The sequence below is a fragment of the Bos mutus genome, chromosome 21 (assembly GCF_027580195.1).
Source record: "Bos mutus isolate GX-2022 chromosome 21, NWIPB_WYAK_1.1, whole genome shotgun sequence".
Classification (NCBI taxonomy): domain Eukaryota; kingdom Metazoa; phylum Chordata; class Mammalia; order Artiodactyla; family Bovidae; genus Bos; species Bos mutus.
In genome coordinates this window covers 33266636-33285496 of record NC_091637.1, presented here as the reverse complement: position 1 = coordinate 33285496, position 18861 = coordinate 33266636, and the positions used below count along the sequence as shown (strand labels likewise).

Genomic DNA, 18861 nt, shown 5'->3' with positions numbered 1-18861 from the left:
TTTACCGTTTGATGTGTCCTTCTGGTCCACTAAAGAGTGGACCTTTTCCAACAAAACATTTCACTTATCTATTACCGAGCCAGATGGACCCCTAGTGAGGAAACACCAAGAGTCAAACATTCCATTTCTCCTTAAAATACTCATGAGGTGTTCAGACAGTAGGTCATTAGAAGGTGTAGAGAAGACCCAGAAGGAGAGAAAGATCACCTATATTAGGACCATACAGAGATAACTATTGTTAAGACTTTGGTATATAGTCTTCCAGTTTATTTTTTAATTTTACTTATTTATTCATTTATTTATTTCTGGCTGTGCTGGGTCTTCATTGCTGTGCCCAGGCTTTCTCTTCTTTCAGTGAGAGGGGGCTACTCTCTATTTGCGGTGCATGGGCTTCTCGTGGCGGCAGCTTCTCGTCGCAGAGCACAGGCTTTAGGGCACACTTCAGCAGGTGCACATGCGGGCTCAGTAGTTGTGGCACAGGGACTTTGTTGCTCGACCACATGTGTGATCTTCCCGGATCAGCAATCGAACCCACGTCCCCTGTGCTGGAAGGCAGATTCCTAACCACTGGACCACCAGTGAAGTCCCAGTCTTCCAGTTTCTTTAACGTACATACACACATATAAGGGGGTGTGTGTGTGTATGCATATCTGTGTATACACACATATTTTTAAAATCTTATAAAAATGGATTCATAATATAGTTTTATAAAAATTTTAACTTTAAATGTATCCTACATAGACTTTCAGCAGGTTAAGTAGCACTTCATATGCAAGGATTCTTACAGACTCAGTCTGATTCTTCTCCAATGTCTTCTCTTGGAGCTGTACCAATTTTATTGCCAGTTTTCATTTGAATCCATTGGGAAATGGGACAATGCTGCTTTTGTTCCTTGGCCAGGAATCACTTGATCCTGAAAGTCTTGTGAGAAGACATTGCAAGCAGCAAATTCCTGTAATTTCTACTCTTAAATGATGTAGGAAGTATTGTTGATTCCACTGCCTCAGGCTTTCAAACAGAAAAGTAAATTACAGATAAAATTCAACCAAATGATGTGAAAAATAGACCCTGTACTACTTGTGAAAAGGTGCAGCAGGTACTGCTCTGGAGCCATTTCTCTGGCCAGGAGATGGTCAGGATCCCTTGAGGGGTGAGCTGGGAGTTTCTTGTAGTGCAGCCCAGTCTCTGGAAATGGAAAGTCACTGGGGATATCCCCTCCAGAGAGAACAGCATCCCTGGCAGTGCAACCCCAGACCTTACCTTTTTGAATTAATGTTTTTTTTCTTCAGAAAAATATTCAGAAGTAGAACTGCTAGATCATATGGTAGGTCTCTTTTTAGTTTTTTGAGGCTCCCCCTGGCAGCGCAACCCCAGACCTTACCTTTTTGAATTAACGTTTTTTTTTCTTCAGAAAAATATTCAGAAGTAGAACTGCTAGATCATATGGTAGGTCTCTTTTTAGTTTTTTGAGGATCCCCCATACTGTTTTCCATAGTGGTTGCACCAATTTACATTCTCACCGACAGTGCAGAAGCGTTCTCTTTTCTCCACATCCTTGTTAACATTTGTTATTTGTTGTCTTTTTGATAATACCTATTCTGACAGGTATGAGGTGATACCTCATTGTGGGTTTCTTTTTCTTAACTTTTAAACTCATTGTGGTTTTGATTTGCATTTCCCTAATGATTAGCAACGTTGAGCATCTTTTCATGTGCCCTTGGCCATCTGTATGTCTCTTTCAGAAAAATGTCTATTCAGATCCTCTGCCCAAGAATATCTTCATAATGTATACGTCTGAATTCCACGATAGCTTTGGACATGACTGCTTTGTTTCCCATTCTCCCTTTTCCTAACAGGGACTTTTATTGCTGTTTTTCTGTCTTATCATTGGGTACTGGGTGGAGCAGTAATGAAGTATTGATAGCAACAACTTGACTTTTAGCTCATAGATTGCTAGACCATGAGGAAATTCATCCAGGATAATTAGAAAAGACTGCAATCATGATTTTGAAATGAAATTCAATAATTGAATGAGACTTTTGTCTTCACCCTTGGGGAGAAGGTGAATATATTTGGTGACCAGAGAGGTTGACTGCAACAGAGGCCTTGTCTGTCTAGCAAAATCTATTAATCTCTGGAACTATTAGACTAGTTTCCCGTATTCCCATTCGAGTATGGCCACATGACAACATTTTCTCCAGTGTGAGTGGAAGCAGAGTGTACCACTTTCTGACCCAGGTGGTGGCAAACCAGACGACCAGAGCCGAGGCCTATGAGGGACAGTAATGTAGGAGCGCTTCCTCCCTGACCTAAGTATCTGTCCAGAACTATTAGGTAAGCAAGAAATACATTACTTTGCTGAGTCGTGTTTTGGATCTATTTGTTGCAGTTGTTTAGCCTGCATTAACTGATACACACCCCATGAGTCATGCTTGTTCAACATAATGATTATATATGCACATCCTGTTTAAACATAATTATTAATGGTAACATACAAGCATCCTGTAATGAGCCTTGCTTTTTTCATTTAATGTCTTGGAAAGTGATCCACATTAGAACATTACAAACTTCATTTTTATCTCCTTTCCATTTTGCTTTTTGATAGCTTAGTACCATGTTAGTTAACCAGTTCCCTACACATGAACCATTTAGGCTGTTTGAACGATGTTGCAGCTCTTTCGGTTTGTACTCTGCAAATGTAAGGCAGAGGTCAGCTTCAGGTCCACCAGTATCTGGCTTTACTCTCTGAATTAGGACGTTACTTAGCTTCTTTTAGCCAAATTACAAAGCTAATATTTGACCATATTCATTCTCTGTGGCCTACTATTGTAAAACTCAAATGGTTACAAATTCAAACATTTACATTGATGGGAAGAATATAGCATGGAGGTCAGCAGCATGAATTATAGTCAGAGACCCTGCGCTCAAAGCCCAGTTCTGCTACATGTAACATGTATTTGACCTCCGGCAAGTTGTTTAACTCCTATATGCATTAGTTTTCTCAAACAGTAAAATGCAGGTTGGGGCCTCCCTGGTGGCTTAGAGGTAAAGAATCTGTCTGCCAATGCAGGAGACACAGGAGCCACGGGTTGGATCTCTGGGTGCGGATGATCCCCTGGAGAAGGAAATGGCAATCCACTCCAGTATTCTTATCTGGAAAATCCCATGGACAGAGAGCCTGGGCAGTCTACAGCCCATGAGGTCGCGAAAAGTCAGACACAACTGAGTGACTGGGCACAAGATGAAGGTTACTGTGAGGATTAAATGATAAGTAAAGTGCTTAGCACATGATAACCATCAGTTAATAAGCAGTGCAGAGTTTTCCATAATATATAATTTTGTCTAATTACCAAAGAAAACAAAAATTAAACTTGAGTCTAAGGTTAGCACATGTATCATAACTATCTTTATTATTAAGATGGGAAATTATTTTTCAAAAGATTAAATCACTTTTTCTTTTCCAAGATGATTTTTATTTTACCCACTTTTCTGTGACTTCCTAGTTTCTAAATTCTACCACTGATGACTTCCTATGTCAGTAGAAATGTACTGACTTCATTCTTTTTAAAGATTACAATTTTGTGGGGTAATGATTCAGTTTTATTAAGGAGAGAGCCCTCAAAGCTTGTGACTATTCATTTGTATTTTGTATCGAACTATTAGGGTTAGATTGTATTGGGTTCAGGCTGATCCTATGTATTTTTTGTTTGTTTTTTCAGGCTGATCCTATATTATAGGTTCCAGAAATTTAGTCATTGTAGATGCCAAAATTAATGTTAAAGCAAACAACACAGAGGGTTCATCGAGTTGGGAGTGAGAGGGAGGGAGTTGCAGAAAATGTACACAAATGTAAATGCCATTCTCCAAGTACTTGAATTCCAGAAGTGAAACTGGAGGGTTCAACTGTCCATATTAGGAAACGACTCGTTGCTTGATGACCACAGTGTTAAGCCAAGTATTTTGCCCTATTTTTTTGTGAGGGTGGCAGGGAGTGTGAAAGGGGATTGGTCGGGAGAACACTACTAGTAAATCAGTTAGCTTTACAACCACTCTTTTCTCTTCTAATATAATCTTAGTACAGTTATAAGCATTATGAAATCAAACTTTCACTTTAATTGGAGAGACTGAAAACCAAGCTCAGTTTTTCAACATGAAGTTTCTGAAACAGATTCCCAAATGGGGTTATCTCATTCCCTGAAATTGCATCCGAGTTAAGAACCCATGCTAAGATTGGCTTGAATCCATCAAAGCATTCAACACGTGCTCTTGCCATAAAGTAGCAAATGAAGGCTTGGAGAACAGATAATCTTTTCAGCTTCTCTAGCTCTGAATATATTCCACATTAATAAAACATCAGGAACTCCTAACACCTATTAAACTATACTTGGTTTCCTTTAGCTCAGATTCTGGATTAACTAGCCTTAAGCTCACAACAGGAAGGAACATAGCTGTGCTGTGTGGGAACAATAAAGACATGATGAGCCCAATGCCTAAACATTACAGAAGTAAGTGCTCCCCACCCTATATTTGGGAAACTTCTTCCCCTCTGAAGTTTCTCCAATATACTTTGCATCTTCTGAGCTCATGTTTCTAAAAATCCTTGCCTGGTCTCTTCCATAACATCTCTATAGTTGTCTCAATTTTTTTTTTTTTTTTAAACACAGAAAGGGCAAGAGTCCTGGTCAATCTTGATAATGAAAAGTGAAAGTGAAAGTTGCTCATGTTCTTCTATACAGTCTGTGGAATTCTCCAGGCCAGAGCACTGTAACAGCCTTTCCCTTCTCCAGGGGATCTTCCCAACCCAGGGATCAAACCCAGGTCTCCCACATTGCAGGCAGATACTTTACCAGTTGAGCCACAAGGGAATCTTCCTGACCCAGGAATCAAACTGGGGTCTCCTGCATCACAGGAGATTCTTTACCAACTGAGCTATCAGGGAAGCCCAATCTTGGCAACAGAAAATGTATATTACTATTTTTAAGAACTCAACATTCAAGCTGGTGCTTGGGAATAAAGATTTTTGATGGGTTAAAGCCCCTGACCATATGTAGGTGTCTGTGGACACATTTATAGGAACTGGTTGGCGCCACTATTCTCCCAGCCAACCAAGCTCACTGCCAGGCTGACTTCAGCTTGGGCACCCTCTTCTCTTAGTCTTGTCAGCACTTGATAGTATCTGGTTTATAACAGCTCTGTTGGATGGGAGGCCAGGTAGCTCCCAAAGAGCCACGACCAGAGACGCAGACCTGAGACCAGAGGTCTTGTTCTAGGACAGATGGCTTGAACTGCCTCCTATTCCTGTTTGCTTTGGAAGCCTATGGGACTACTGAGTACTGGAAATCTGGGTGGAGCCTTGCAAAAATAGCTTTCAATTCTGTGTCAAAAAAGAGTGAAATGAACCAATGTTTGCAGAGATGAATCACTTACCTTAGGGGTCTGACCTCTTCCAGGTCAGGGAAAGAACAATATAGTCTAGTTCATCAAAATGCTGGAAAATCCCAGAGTCAAAGGATTGGAAAGGACCTCTGTGGTGAGAACAGGTTAAAAGGGAATGGGCTTCCTGCAGGGGAAGGCTGGCTGCTCACCACCAGCTGGCCTTATTATTTCGGGCCTCAATAACTAGGTGCTGGCAGTTTCCCAGGGTTGATTGGCTTGTGGAGGCTACCAAACAGAACTCAGACATCCGGCACCAAATACTATCTGATGTGAAAGATGAATAACAGGCACTTCCCTGGCAATCCAATAGTTAAAGACTTCATGCTTCCACTTGCAGGGGGCACGGCTTCAATCCCTGGTCAGGGAACTGAGACTGTACATGCTGTAAGGTCAAAAAATAAATTTAAAAAAATTTTTTGAGAAAATAAACAAAAAATGAACAATAACAAAAATACAAACAGTTTTGTGAAAGAAAGGACCCAGGAGTCAGACTGATGGGCATATGTTCCCCTGTAGGAAAACACATTGGAAGTCAAATCAGGATACAGATAGCATTACTGGTACATCCACCACCACAAAAGCAAGGTCTCCTCAGGAATGTGTGAACAGGATACACCTCCTTTCAGGCTTGTCACATTCTTTCTTTATACACAGTTATCAGTTCAGTTCAGTTCAGTCGCTCAGTCATGTCCGACTCTTTGCGACCCCATGAATCGCAGTACGTCAAGCCTCCCTGTCCATCACCAACTCCCGGAGTTCACTCAGACTCACGTCCATCGAATCAGTGATGCCATCCAGCCATCTCATTCCTCCTGCTCCCAATCCCTCCCAGCATCAGAGTCTTTTCCAATGAGTCAGCTCTTTGCATGAGGTGGCCAAAGTACTGGAGTTTCAGCTTCAGCATCATTCCCTCCAAAGAAATCCCAGGCTCCTGAGGCTATACCTTGATCTCAGAGCAAGAAGAGCCTTAATCATCTGTCACATTTTAATTTTCTATTACAGTAAAAGGACGGTCCCCTCCTGCCTTACCTGAAAAGCCTTTTGTGGGGCCAATGCAGGTGGAAAATGTAATCACTGTTAACTTCAATGAGAAAACATTTTTTATGTTCCCAAGTCCCCAGATTGACACCTATTCATGTGAAAACACCAAATCTCTTTAAGATGGACACAAATTACATCAGTAATTCACACTGGTTATTATAAATTCATAAAAGCATTTTCTATTCATTAATTGTAACTAATTACATTTTTCTATAATGTGGCCATTTACCATATTTCTCAGCTTGTTTCTTAACTTTTATGCCCTGTACTATTTAAGGATAAATTAATAACAAAACATACATACAAATAGTACCTAATATTTATATAATTCAACCTTTATTTTTTAAAAATAATTAAATCAATGAAAACCATGCAAATGATATCACCTATATTGAACAGCTGAAATAAAAGACATGATGTAAGATTACATCCCTGCTGTATTTAAGCAAAATGTGATGGGAGAACTTTAGGTAACATAGGCCAGCTATGAGAAGATGATGTACAGAGACTTTCTTCTTCAGCTCTAAGAATTCCACCAACCAAATCTAGCCGGACAGATGCAAAGAAATGCCCTGGGTTTCAATTACCTTTTATTGCAAAACAAACTGCCCCAAAACTTACTGGTTTAACTTTAAAACAATAAACCTAATTTTTCACTGGTTTATGGGTTTGTCAATGGACTTCTGGTCTTGGCTAGCACAGCTTGGCCTAGATGGTCTACAATGGCCTGGTTCACACATCTGATGGTTGGCAGGCTAGTTTGTCTAAGGGGCCACACTCACATGTCTGGCAGTTGCTTAGATGTCAGTTGGGGTGAGACTACATGTCTTTCATCATTTATCAGGTTAGCTAGAGTTTTTCACAAGGTGGTGAAAGAGTTCTCAGTAGCAACAGAGAGCAAGCCATAATGGTAAGCACCTTTTAAGATTTTTATGGACTTTCCTGGTGGTCCAGTGATTAAGAATCTGCCTGCCAATGCAGGAGACACGAGTGGGTTGGTGGGGTTCGATCCCTGGTCTGGAAGGATCTCACATGCCGAGGAGTGACTAAGCCTGTGTGCCACAAGTACCCAGCCCATGTTCTAGAGCCTGTGCTCCAAAACAAGGGAAGCCACCGCAATGAGCAGCCCATGTACCACTATGAAGAGTAGCCCCCACTTGCTGCAACTGGAGAAAGTCCACACATAGCAACAAAGACCCAGTGCAACCAAAAGTAAATAAAGTTAAAAAAAATTTTTTTTAATACTTCTAGTATCAGACTTGCAAATATCCCATAGAAACAAAGCAAATCAAATGACCAAGCTGAGATTCAGAAAATGGAGAAACAAACTCCACCTCTCAATAGGAGAAGCTGAAAAATACTATGGTTATTCTGTTCAATCTACTACATCTTGGATGCCAAAGGAGATTAAATATTTCTGGTAACCAGAACAGGTGATTATCTCCAGAGTTTAAACACCTGACTATGGGGGGTGAGGGGTGGGGTGTAGGGCAGAGAGTGTGTGTGTTGTTTCAACTACTACTGAGTTTATCTAGGAAGGCTGCCCCTTCTTGGGTCCTCTACTCTACCCGAAGCAGAGTTAAAACCAAAGACGTAGGCAGAGGCTAGGGTTCTGCCGGCCACATGAAGGAATTTAGGTCTCAATCCCAAGAGTAATGGGAAGCTGTAGAGCATTTTAAAGAGAGAGAGATAAGATCGCTTGGGCTGCAATGAGGACAGTAATTCTAGAAGCTTTGCCAGGAAGGGGAATCTTGAGATAAGGCCTTAGTCACAGAATATAGGGTCAAGGGAAAGGGTGTTTTTTTTTGTTTTTGTTTTTTCAAAGCAAAAGATGGTTGAAACTAGAGCTTGTTTGAATGCAGATGGAAGGATCCAACATTGCAAAAGGTTAAAGGGAGAACCCTGGGAATTAGGAAGGGAAATTTGAGCTCGCAAGGCAAGTTTGGTTTAAAAACTTATCATACAATATGTGACTTCCCAGGTGGCGCAGTGGTAAAGAATCCGCCTGCCCATGCAGGAGACACAGGAGATGCAGGTCCAATCCCTGGGTCAGGATGATCCCCTGGCATAGGAAATGGCCACCCACTGCAGTATTCTTGCCTGGAAAATTCCATGGACAGAGCAGCCTGGCGGGCCACAGGGCTGCAAAGAGTTGGACATGACTGAGAGTGCATAGCACGCATATTCTGAGCACAGTAAAAAAATAAAACATGATCATACAATAAAACTGACTGTATTTTTGTTATACAGTTCTATGGATTTTAACACGTTTAGACTCACGTAATTACCACCACAGTCAGGATACAGAAGGGTTCCATCACGCCCAAATCCTTCTTTTTGCTATCTCTTTATAGTCACTCTTCCATTCCTAAATCCGGGAGCCACTGACTTATTCTCTGTCACTATGTTTTTAATATTTTCAAGATTTTCATTCTGAGACCAGCTTCTTTCACTCAGCATAATGCCTTTATTGTTATGTTGTTGTAACACCAAGTTGTTGGGTATGTCAATACTTAATTCCTTTTTTAAAAAAAAATCCTTCATTCCTTTTTATTGCTGAGTAGCATTCCATCGGGGTCAGCTTTGGACAAAATTTCTTGGTTAGTAATGATATCACTATTCTACCAGTTACTTGGGACAAAAACCTTGACATCATCCTTTACTCTCTTCCCTAACCTAGACATAATCCATTAGTAAGTCCTGTGGCTTCATTTTCAAAATGCACCTGAAATTTGACCCGTTCTTACCACCTCCACTGCTGCCATCATCTTCTGCCAGAACTGGCACTTCCACTCTTACTTCTCTACCCTCATTGTCTATTCTCCACATAATAGCTAGAATGAAACTTTAAGAGGCTTAAATGTGATCAAACAACTCTTCAGTGGTTTTAGTGGTAACAATCCAAAGTTGTCACCATGGCCTACAAAGTCCCACATGATTGGACCCCAGGCTACCTCTCTGATCTCATCTCCTACCACTCTCCCCACACTGACTCTGTATCAGCTAGAGCAATCTCCTTGCTATTTCTATAGCATGTCAAGCACCCTCCTGCCTCAGAGCATTTAAATTTGCTTCTCCTGTCTAGAACTTGCTTTCCCAAGATATCCACATGGCACAGCCCCATCAGATCAATTCCATTTTCTGCTTAAGTGTCCCTTATCAATGAATCTTTCTCTAACATCTAAAATAGTAGCCACCTGAGACCACTGTTTAACCCTTACCTTGCTTTGTTCTTCTTAGAATATATACATACACACATATATATTTGTTTTTCTGTCTCCTCACACTAGAAACATCCTTGAAAATTTTTGTTCATTGCTCAACAAGCACTTAGATGATGTCTCATCTGGCATATAGTTGTTCAATGAATATTTTTGATTGAGTAACTTATAGGAGGCAAGGACAGGATGGAAACACATGTAGATTTCTAGATTTGAGGGCATTCTATATTTTCTATTACTTAGACAGTAGGATAATCAGGGAAGCAGTACAGGAAGCACAGGATTAGAGATTTGCAGACAGTGGAGAGCAAGTTAACTAGAAAAATATGATGAAATTTCCATACACTGTTCAGAGCTCATTTAAGGTTGAAATGATTGTATTTAGGGATGCCAATCTGCTCAGCAGGACAACTTACTGTGACAAGATACAGGCATACAGAAGCATGTTAATCCATCAACGGTGGAGGACTTGTTTGGGGAAAAGAGGAGTGTTGGGGCAGGCTTAAGAGTAAGAGGGGGACTGAAACGATGTAACACTGAATTTAAGATGGATAAGGAGGGAACTGAAAAGTGGGACTTAAGTAGAAGCTTTCATCAGATTGGAGGTTCTGATAAAGCGAAAAAGACAGTTATGGTGACGTTCTTGAGCAGTCAAGCTCAAGGTTATCAGGCTGTGGTTGGATAGAGGTATGTTCGAATTACTGATTCCCAACAGGACAGTTTCTGGTGACAAGATCCAGGTTTTTTGACTGGGATTGGGAGGCTGAGAAAAGGGATGAAGCCTGCAAGTTAAATGAATTGTCAGTGATTCTGAATTTATCAAGATGGTAGATGGTTAGAGAAAGTAAGAAAAGGAGCTGGATCCACATATTAACAGATCATCTTCACAGAGGTGGTTAAATGGGTGCCAAAGTCTTACGAGTAAGCGTCACAGAAGCAAGGGTTTTTACAAGAGGTGACAGTATTTGGCACATTGCCCCCACTTCTGGAACCTGGGAAATGAGAATACTAACCCATGTGAGAGAGTTCCAGGGGATGCTGAATCCTCAGATGACACAGAAAAGCTAATCTGGAAGCGGGAATTTCAGAGGAAAACGGTTTGTAGGCAGGAGGCTGGGGAGGGGACCGCAACAGCAGAAAGCCCTGACACTTCTTGTCCTTTATTTACCTTCCTCCCAACCTACCGGTGGCCCGCGTTACACCAGCCCTCACGCTAGAAAACTCGCAGAAAAAGGAGCAAGCGGACCGGCTTTTTTCAACTCCCCGCGGAAGTACTCTCACCGGAACTCCTCCGTGTTTGCGCTTTCCCATTGGCGGAAGCTTCTGCCAGCTTCCAGTAGCTTCCGCCCACGACTCGGTTGGGCGGAGCTTTCCCTGGAAGTCACTTCCGCTAACCCCGCCCCTCGTTCCCTTTTTGGCCACTTCCGGCACCAGGCCCCGCCCGTTCCTTGTGGCCCCGCCCCCTTCCCGCCCCGGGCCGGCAACCCGGCCCTGCGGCGCCGCTTCCGGTGCGGGCCCCGCCCCGGCTGTGGCCCCCGGCTGCGGAGAACTCCGAAACGCAGCTGCCGCGCCGGGGCCTGAGTGACCGCCTCCTGTGCTGCCGGCGGACCCGGAGCGCCCCGCACAGGTAAGCCGCGCGGGGTCCGTCTCTCTCAGCCTCGGCTGAAGCGGGTGCTGTGGCAGGTGGAGGGGACGGAGGAGTAGAAGGGGAGGCAGGTGTGTAGCGGCAGACGTGAAGGCGCGGGCCGGCGGAGCACTGGGGGCCGCGGAGGAAAAGTGAGAGCGCTGGGAGGAGCCCAGAAGCGCCCTCGCCCATTAGGGTGATTTGAGATAAAGGGATGGGAAGAGTGAGGGGCCCCTGGGAACGGAGAGAGCAAAGATAAGGTGGCGTTGGGACGATCTAAGAAGAGCCAGCGGATTGGCTTGGGGGTGGAGGGGGGCTTGGTAGAGGTAAAAAGGGATAGAGTTGGGTTGGGGGGATGTAAAGAATGGCGGGGTGATGGATGTATGGGGTAAAAGGGGGCTGGCTGGCAGAGGGATCTGGCAGCGAAGGTAGAAGGAATGGTGGGCGAGGCGGGCTTCAAAGCTGCGAGGAGTCCGTTGCGCCCGTCTTGCAGGTCCGGGAACTTTAGGGGAAATGGGGGAGGGGGCCGTGTGAAGGGATGGAGTGGTTTAGATTTTTGAGACCTAAGTTTTCTAAAAGTAGGCAGGTGGTTGTTTGGATCTACTAGCTGTTTAGGGTCAGGGGGAAGATGGGCTCTTTGGGGGAGGGTGTGCGCATCGAGTTGTAGAACTGAGTCATCTCAGTCTTCCTAAAGAGGCTGTGAGATACCACCCCCCACCCCTCCCCGCTGAGGACAGCATACAGAGAAGATGGTGCCACAAGAGGAGAAACAGTTGTTCGATGACTGGCAGGACTTGTTTGAAAAATTATCCCGCTTGTGATCGATTGATGTTATAATGCTATAAGGAGAATGAAAATGACCACCGAATTCTTTGCTTTTCCTTATTCTTTTGTTTACTTTTCTTTGATGCAGATTGTTTTTATTTTAAATGAACACTTTTGGCAACTGGATTTAACGTGGGTGTAAACCTTTTCATGCTTTGGTACGCTATAAAAAGGGCTATAGCAGAATGAAAGTATTGCTGCAGGCATAACTCACACTTTCTAAAGTGCGAAGAGAGGAAGTAGAGGCAGTAAGAGGCAAATTGGAATTTGAATTTTTCACAGAATGCAAAAGACAAACGAAGTACTTCTAAGATTAAACAGAAAATGAAAATTAAAAAATTTATTTTTTTGCCTAGCTTGAAAAGTTGTACCTTTTCAATCTGTTAAAAAAAAAAACATAAATCCGAGCAGTTGATTTTGCTAGGGTTGTGATTACTTCCCCGTGAGTTTTTGAAGACGTGAAGACATTTAGGTTTCTTTCTTTCTTTCTTTTTTTAAGTCTTTCTGCCCAATCCTTAAACAGTTGAACAGTGCATTTATCAAATTTATCAAGTCCCAACCTGTGCACTGCTGCTGCTGCTTTTATGTGATGATAGCACTGCACGCCATGTTGCAAGTCCTGTTCACCTAAAATTTGCCCGTGCATAGTAATCCATTCAGTTGCGAAGACTTGCTGAGGAAACATAACTCAAGTGAGGTTTGCTGGGGGTGGGGGCCTGAAAAGGAGGAAGGTAAAGAGGGGGGCTGGTTAAAGGAGGAGAGGGTGTGAAAGGGGTGTGTGTTTGGAGACTGATTGGTAAGAATGCTGATAAACCTGCCTCCAGAATACTTTTGGCCTGAAAGCCTTTCCTTTTTGTATTTGTCATAGAATGTCATAGAAGTGAATCAGAAAGAAAGGGGATGTGACGAGATTTTCTAGACTGTTTTTAAAAAAGCTTTAAAAAAAATTTAAAAATTTACAAAAGGAGCTTTGACTTGTTTAGACGATATTGATACCTGTTTCCAATTAATTAAAGCTTAAAAATCTCCAGAGGAATCCCCCCTCCCCCGTTTGTTTTTGAGTTGACGATTGCAATTTGAGAACTCTTGCCTCCTTTCGTGTTTCATTCTCTCATGTTGTTGAAATTGGATTCTTTTTTGAGGCATTATTGTCCAGTTAGCATTGGCTCAGCCCACTCAAAAAGCAGGCTGGCCATTTATTCTGGGAAATTTTAAAAGTTTAAACCCAAGGAGAGTTTGCTAGGTTCTGCTTTTCTATGAGAAAAATCTTTGTGTCTGCCTGATAACTCTGTCTTGCTTTGATGGCAATATCTTTCTCTGATGGGCCTGGGAACGTAAGCAATAGTCTCTTTCTTGTAGGCAGGCCCTTCTTTCCCTTTTTTATTGTGGTTTTCTTATTCACAACCTCTGTACAGTGCAAACCCAGTTGCTTTTTCAGTAATAAACAGATTAGTGTTTGATAATGTTGAGGAAGAGAGATCAGAACACAGATGTTTGCAGACTTCATGTCATCTAGGTTTACTTTGTTTTAAACCCACCAGTTGTCCAGCACTACTGGGATTCATCCCATATTTCTCCTCTTAAATCCTGTTCTCTTCCTCACACTTTTTCTTACTCACCTACCACCCCCCCACACCCGCCCCAAACTCCCACCACTCAGATTTACCGGCCCATGTTTAATGTTCAGAATTCATGTCCTTTACTGGAGCAAAGAAAACGTCTTTTTTCCCCTAAGTTATTTATGTATTAATTTTTGGCTGTGCTGGGTCATCGTTGCTGCACTTTCTCTAGTTGCGGTGTGCGGGCCTCTCATTACGGTGGCTTCTCCTGTTGCAGAGCACTGGCTCTAGGGCACACGAGCATCAGCAGTTGTGGCACGTGGGCTCAGTAGTTGTGGCTCCCGGGTTCTAGAGCCACAGGCTCAGTCGTTGTGGCGCACAGGGTTAGTTTCTCTGAGGCATGTGGGATCTTCCCAGACCAGGGATCGAACCCAGGTCTCCTGCCTTGGCAGGCAGATTCTTTACCACTGAGCCACCAGGGAAGCCCAGAAAACCTTTTTATACCTGTTTTACATCTTTTTTTTTTTTTCCTTTCTTTCTCCTATGTGGTTTCTATTGATCACATAAAGGTTTGGACCCCGTGTGCCTGTCAGGCTGTGCCCAGGTTTGGAGCCATGCCAGTTTGTGGGTGAAACTCAAGGCAGTGATGGAGCCACTGCACCCTCAGCAGAAGCAGCCGCCGCCACCACAGCCACCCCACCTGGCTCCTCTGCAGATGGATGCCAGAGAGAAGCAGGGGCAGCAGATGAGAGAAACCCCGTTCTTGTATGCCCAGAAGCTGGTCACACAGCAGACTCACCTGTCTGCCACACCTGGGAGGCCTTCTGGCAGCCCTGCTCTGGGTCCCTCAGCCAGAGTTCCACCGGCCACTGCAGTGGCCCGAGTTTTTGAACGGAGCAAGGTGAACTCAGAGCCTGAGGAAGAGGAAGGAGGTTTGGAAGGTGAGGATGGGGATGATGAAGCAGAGGTGGCTGAGAAACAGACCCAGGCTGCTTCAAAATATTTTCATGTGCAGAAGGTGGCTCGCCAAGACCCCAGAGCAGCTCCCTTGCCTGGTCTGCTCCCAGCGCCAGGGCTCGCACCCCATGGACAGCAAGCTAAAGAAGACCGTACCAAAGATGCTTCGAAGACCTCCGCTTCAGTCTCCGCGGCAGGGCAGCCGGGCTGGAACCTTGATGAGCAGCTCAAGCAGGTCAGTCTTTCCTCTTGGGGGCTTATTTGTTCCCCCAAAAGGCTAGCCAGGGAGGGATACTGGACTGCCAGGGTCTGTGCCAGTCTTTGTCTTCTCAGCCTCCTTCAGTGACCAGCAGCCTAGACAGGGATAGACCTTGAGTTTTTCCCTCATAGATGTTTTCTTGATTAGAGCAGTGAAATGTATAAGTTACTCCTAAAATAGATAGTTCGAAGTTTAATGGGAAGGATTGTCAATACAGTCTTTTGGCGGGTGGGGGGGAATTGAGGAAGAATGAGGTTGCAACAGTGTTATGAGGGATATCTAAAAATGAGATGTATGACTCCAATTTCAGTTTTTCTAGTAGTAGTATGATAAGAGAACTGTCTTGTCTAAGATAGAGTCTTAGCCCCAGGCTAACCCAGGATGGAGCTTTTTAAGGGCAATTTTGTTGTTTTGCTGCTAAATGTGGCTGATGGGAAGCTGTTGCATTGTGTATATTTTCCAGCAAAGAGCCTTGTAGACATGATTTCATCTCACCCTTATTATACCTCCTTTGAAACATGGAAGGGTAGACCTCACAATTTTCAATTTATTTATTTATTTTGCTGGGCTGCTCGGCTTGCAGGATCTTAGTTCCCCAACCAGGGATTGAACTCAGGCCAGACACTGAAAGCACTGAGTCCTAAGCACTGGACCACCAGGGAGGCTCTCACAATTCTCTTTTTAGCCAAGGCAAGCTTCAATGATTCCTACACAAGGCAGAGCTTGAGAGTCATCTAGGGAGAGCTCCAGAATAGTTTTTAAAAATGTAGACTCCAGGGTCCTAATGAATTAATTCAGGAGGTGGAACCTAAGGAATCTGGGCTTTCTTCGCCTTCTGCTGCTTCTTGTCTTTCTGACTTGCCATGCTCCTTTTCTTCACCCAAAGAATGGGAGTGATGATCAGGTCTTCCAGGCCAGGTGACTTGGTGCTAAGGCAGGGAGTTCATAATAAAGCTGGTAATATTTGGGTACTCCCTGTAAGCACATAATACTTCTTTTTTTTCCCTGAAAAATATTTACTTATTTATTTATTTGGCTTTGCCGGCTCTTAGTTGAGGCATGTGGGGTCTGTAGTTGCAGCATGTGAACTCTTAGTTGCCGTATGCAGGATCTAATTCCCTGACCAGGGATGGAACCTGGGCCCTCTGCGTTGGGAGCTCAGAGTCTTGGCCCCTGGACCTCCAGGGAAGTGCGCAGCATACATACTTCTTGTGGTCCGATGATGCTGTTTAGAAATCAGTTGTGAAGAGCTATGGATTTACACAGAGCACCAAGAAGCCATATGAGAAAGGTCCTTTGTAGGCTGAAGAATCAGCATCTTTGTACCCAGGAGCCCTACCTATGCAGTTGGTCTGAGCTTTACAGTAGCAGTGTTGGCAGTAGATTCCAGAGCCAGCAAAGTGGGTTCAAATACCACCTCTTCCATCTATTACCCTTGTGATCTTTCAGTAGGGCTCTTAATTCCTTTGAGCTCTCTGTGAAATAAAAATACCAAGCGTACCTCCAAGGATGTTGTGAGGATTAACAGAGCTGGCTCACGGTGGTAGCAGTGCCCCAGGTGCTTTTTCATGCACGCAGTGCCATCCTCCGCTGCAGCTCCGCAGACATGCTTAGAAGCAGGGGAGACACCGAGAGGCGCAGAGGCTTCCCCTCTGATCACCAGGAAGGTGGTGGCAGAGCTCGGACTAGGATCAGAGAGTCCTAGCTTCCCCGACAGCAGCAGCCTGGCTGCCAGCCCAGACCCGCCTCCCGGCTGATTGCTTTGGTTTAGCAAAACATCTGTGACTTGCCGGCAGCCCCCGAACTGCTGTGTGGTTGGCAGAGTTCCATGCTGGCCGCTGAGTCAGCTCCTAGCGGGAGCCCGCCCTGACAGCACTGGGAAAGTTCAGGCCCGAGGCGGCTGGGCTGCCCCTGCCTTGGCAGCTGGCCAGCCTCTGCGTGTGTGCGGTCGTTCCTAGAAAGTGCAGCCTCGTGCGAGGAACAAGTGGAGCTCCAAGGCCTGTCTGTCTTCAGGAAGTGCAGCAGGTGTTGAGGTCAAGCCATGAGAGCCTTGAAAAAAGAAACTCTGCAGAAGTGGCATGTGGGTACACACACACGTGTGTGCCGTGGCCGACACCCAGCGCCAGTTCTCAACAGCATCAGCCCTGGGCCTGTGAAGCTCAGGGCTCAGGAGGCTGGCTGTTGGCTTCTGAAACCCTCTGAGTTCATTTTAAATTTCCGAGGCATACTCACTAATTATAGACTGCCTGACAGAGCGCTTGCCAGAATGTTTTTAAATGCCAGCGTGTGTGTGTTTAGTTGCTCGGTCATGTCCGACTCTTTGTGACCCCATGGACTGTAGCCCACCAGGCTTCTCTGTCCGTGGGGATTCTCCAGGCAAGAATACTGGAGTGGGTTGCCATGTCTTCCTCCAGAACATCTTCCCAACCCAGGGATCGAACCCAGGTCTCCTGCATTGCAGGTAGATTCTTTACTGTCTGAGCCATGTAGCTGAGGCCTAATCTTTCACCCTAAATTTACCCTCCCCCTGAATTTGGAGATCAAGAGCTGGGTTAGGGAGTCACAGGGTAAGAATGACTTTAAACTTGGGATGTGCACGTTCTTTTCTCCTTTTGAGTTTAAGTTTTCAACATTGATTTGGTCTGTGCCTTCCCTTTGTCTAATCCTGCTTCTGAAAGTGGTAGTTAATGTGCTTGGGGATTTTAAAAACTTTTTAGTTGTGCTTTGGAAAGGGGACTAAAAAGATGATATTCCTAGGGAGAGCCTGTAAAAACTATTATAAACTAAGACTAGCTTTTTAAAAATTTATTATTATTATTCCAAGTCTTATTTCTTACCCTTTTAACTTCTCGAGAGCAGAAAAAGATCTTATTAATGTGTGACAGTGTCCATTCTGTTCTTTCACACAACAGACTTTTACAGAAGCTTCTTGGGTCAGGCCCATACTCCGGGGGCTAAGGCCTCTGCTTCTCCCTTGAAGAGCCCTCCAGCTAGGTTTAGCAGAGGCAGTGTGGAAACCTCAAGGGGAATTGAGTCTTGGGTTGTAACAATTTTACTCTGTCCTGAGTCAGTTAAAGCCCAACTGCCCAATCTGAGCTCTGCTGCAGATATTTTAAAAGTTTTGTTTCAGGTATTCATACACCAAGATAAAGTTGATTTTGTCTGCAGCATAGCTAACATAGCTTGGTAAATCAACAGGAACACTCAGAAGTATTTTAGAAGATTTAAGGGTGCTGTGGGGGACTACAGCAAGCATCTGCCAACTACAAGCAAAATTTGAAAAGTTTAAGGGCTCCACAGATTATCTTTTGTTTCTGAAATCATTTTATAGCCTATAAAGTCAAAATTATTTGGTGTTTTCTCCTTGAAGAAACTTAGAAAATAATTCATTCTGTATTCATGGTGGAATCCATTTAGATCAGTGTTACTCAAATGGGGACTATCTCCTCACCCGCTCCTGCTCCCAGGGGATGTTTGACAATGCTGGGAGATACGGTTAGTTGTCGTGACCGGGGCAGGTGGAGTTGTACTGCTGGCACAGAGTGTGTAGCGGCCAGGGATACTGCCACACGTCCTGCAACGCCCAGGACAGCTCCCCACGACAAAGGATCACCTGGCCGCAAATGGCAGTAGCGCCAAGGTTGAGAAACCCTGCTCTAGATTGTGCCATTAGCGAGCGAACAGAGACGCTCTGCTTTCGTCAGACACTGCCCTGGTGCTTCCTTCGCGTCTTGGCCTTGGTAACTGAAGTGTTTGGCAACCTGGAGTTTTCTTCACTTCTGTTTTCAGTATCCGTGTTGAGTTTGTATCTTCTCCCATCACCATGTGGGAGAAGAGACTGTCCATTACTTGGAAAAGGATTGGGACCCACAACTTTATGCTCTGTCAGTGCGTTCTTCCAGCCCAGTGTTTCAGGGTATCTAAGATGTCAGTGTTGAC

General features: G+C 44.2%; 1 protein-coding gene and 1 pseudogene across 2 annotated transcripts in view; one reads left to right on the top strand and one right to left on the bottom strand.

Moving 5' to 3' along the window:
• Window positions 1-781: 781 nt before the first annotated feature.
• Window positions 782-936, bottom strand: LOC102283518 (large ribosomal subunit protein eL39-like; annotated as a pseudogene).
• A 10267-nt stretch (window positions 937-11203) lies between these two features.
• ARID3B (AT-rich interaction domain 3B) overlaps window positions 11204-18861 on the top strand; it is a 48294-nt gene continuing 40636 nt past the window's right edge. For both annotated transcript variants that reach the window (XM_070358621.1, XM_070358620.1), the window contains exons 1-2: window positions 11204-11325; window positions 14276-14898. In XM_070358621.1, the coding sequence (XP_070214722.1) occupies window positions 14353-14898 (546 nt within the window). In that variant the 5' untranslated portion in view covers window positions 11204-11325; window positions 14276-14352. The remainder of the gene's footprint in view (window positions 11326-14275; window positions 14899-18861) is intronic.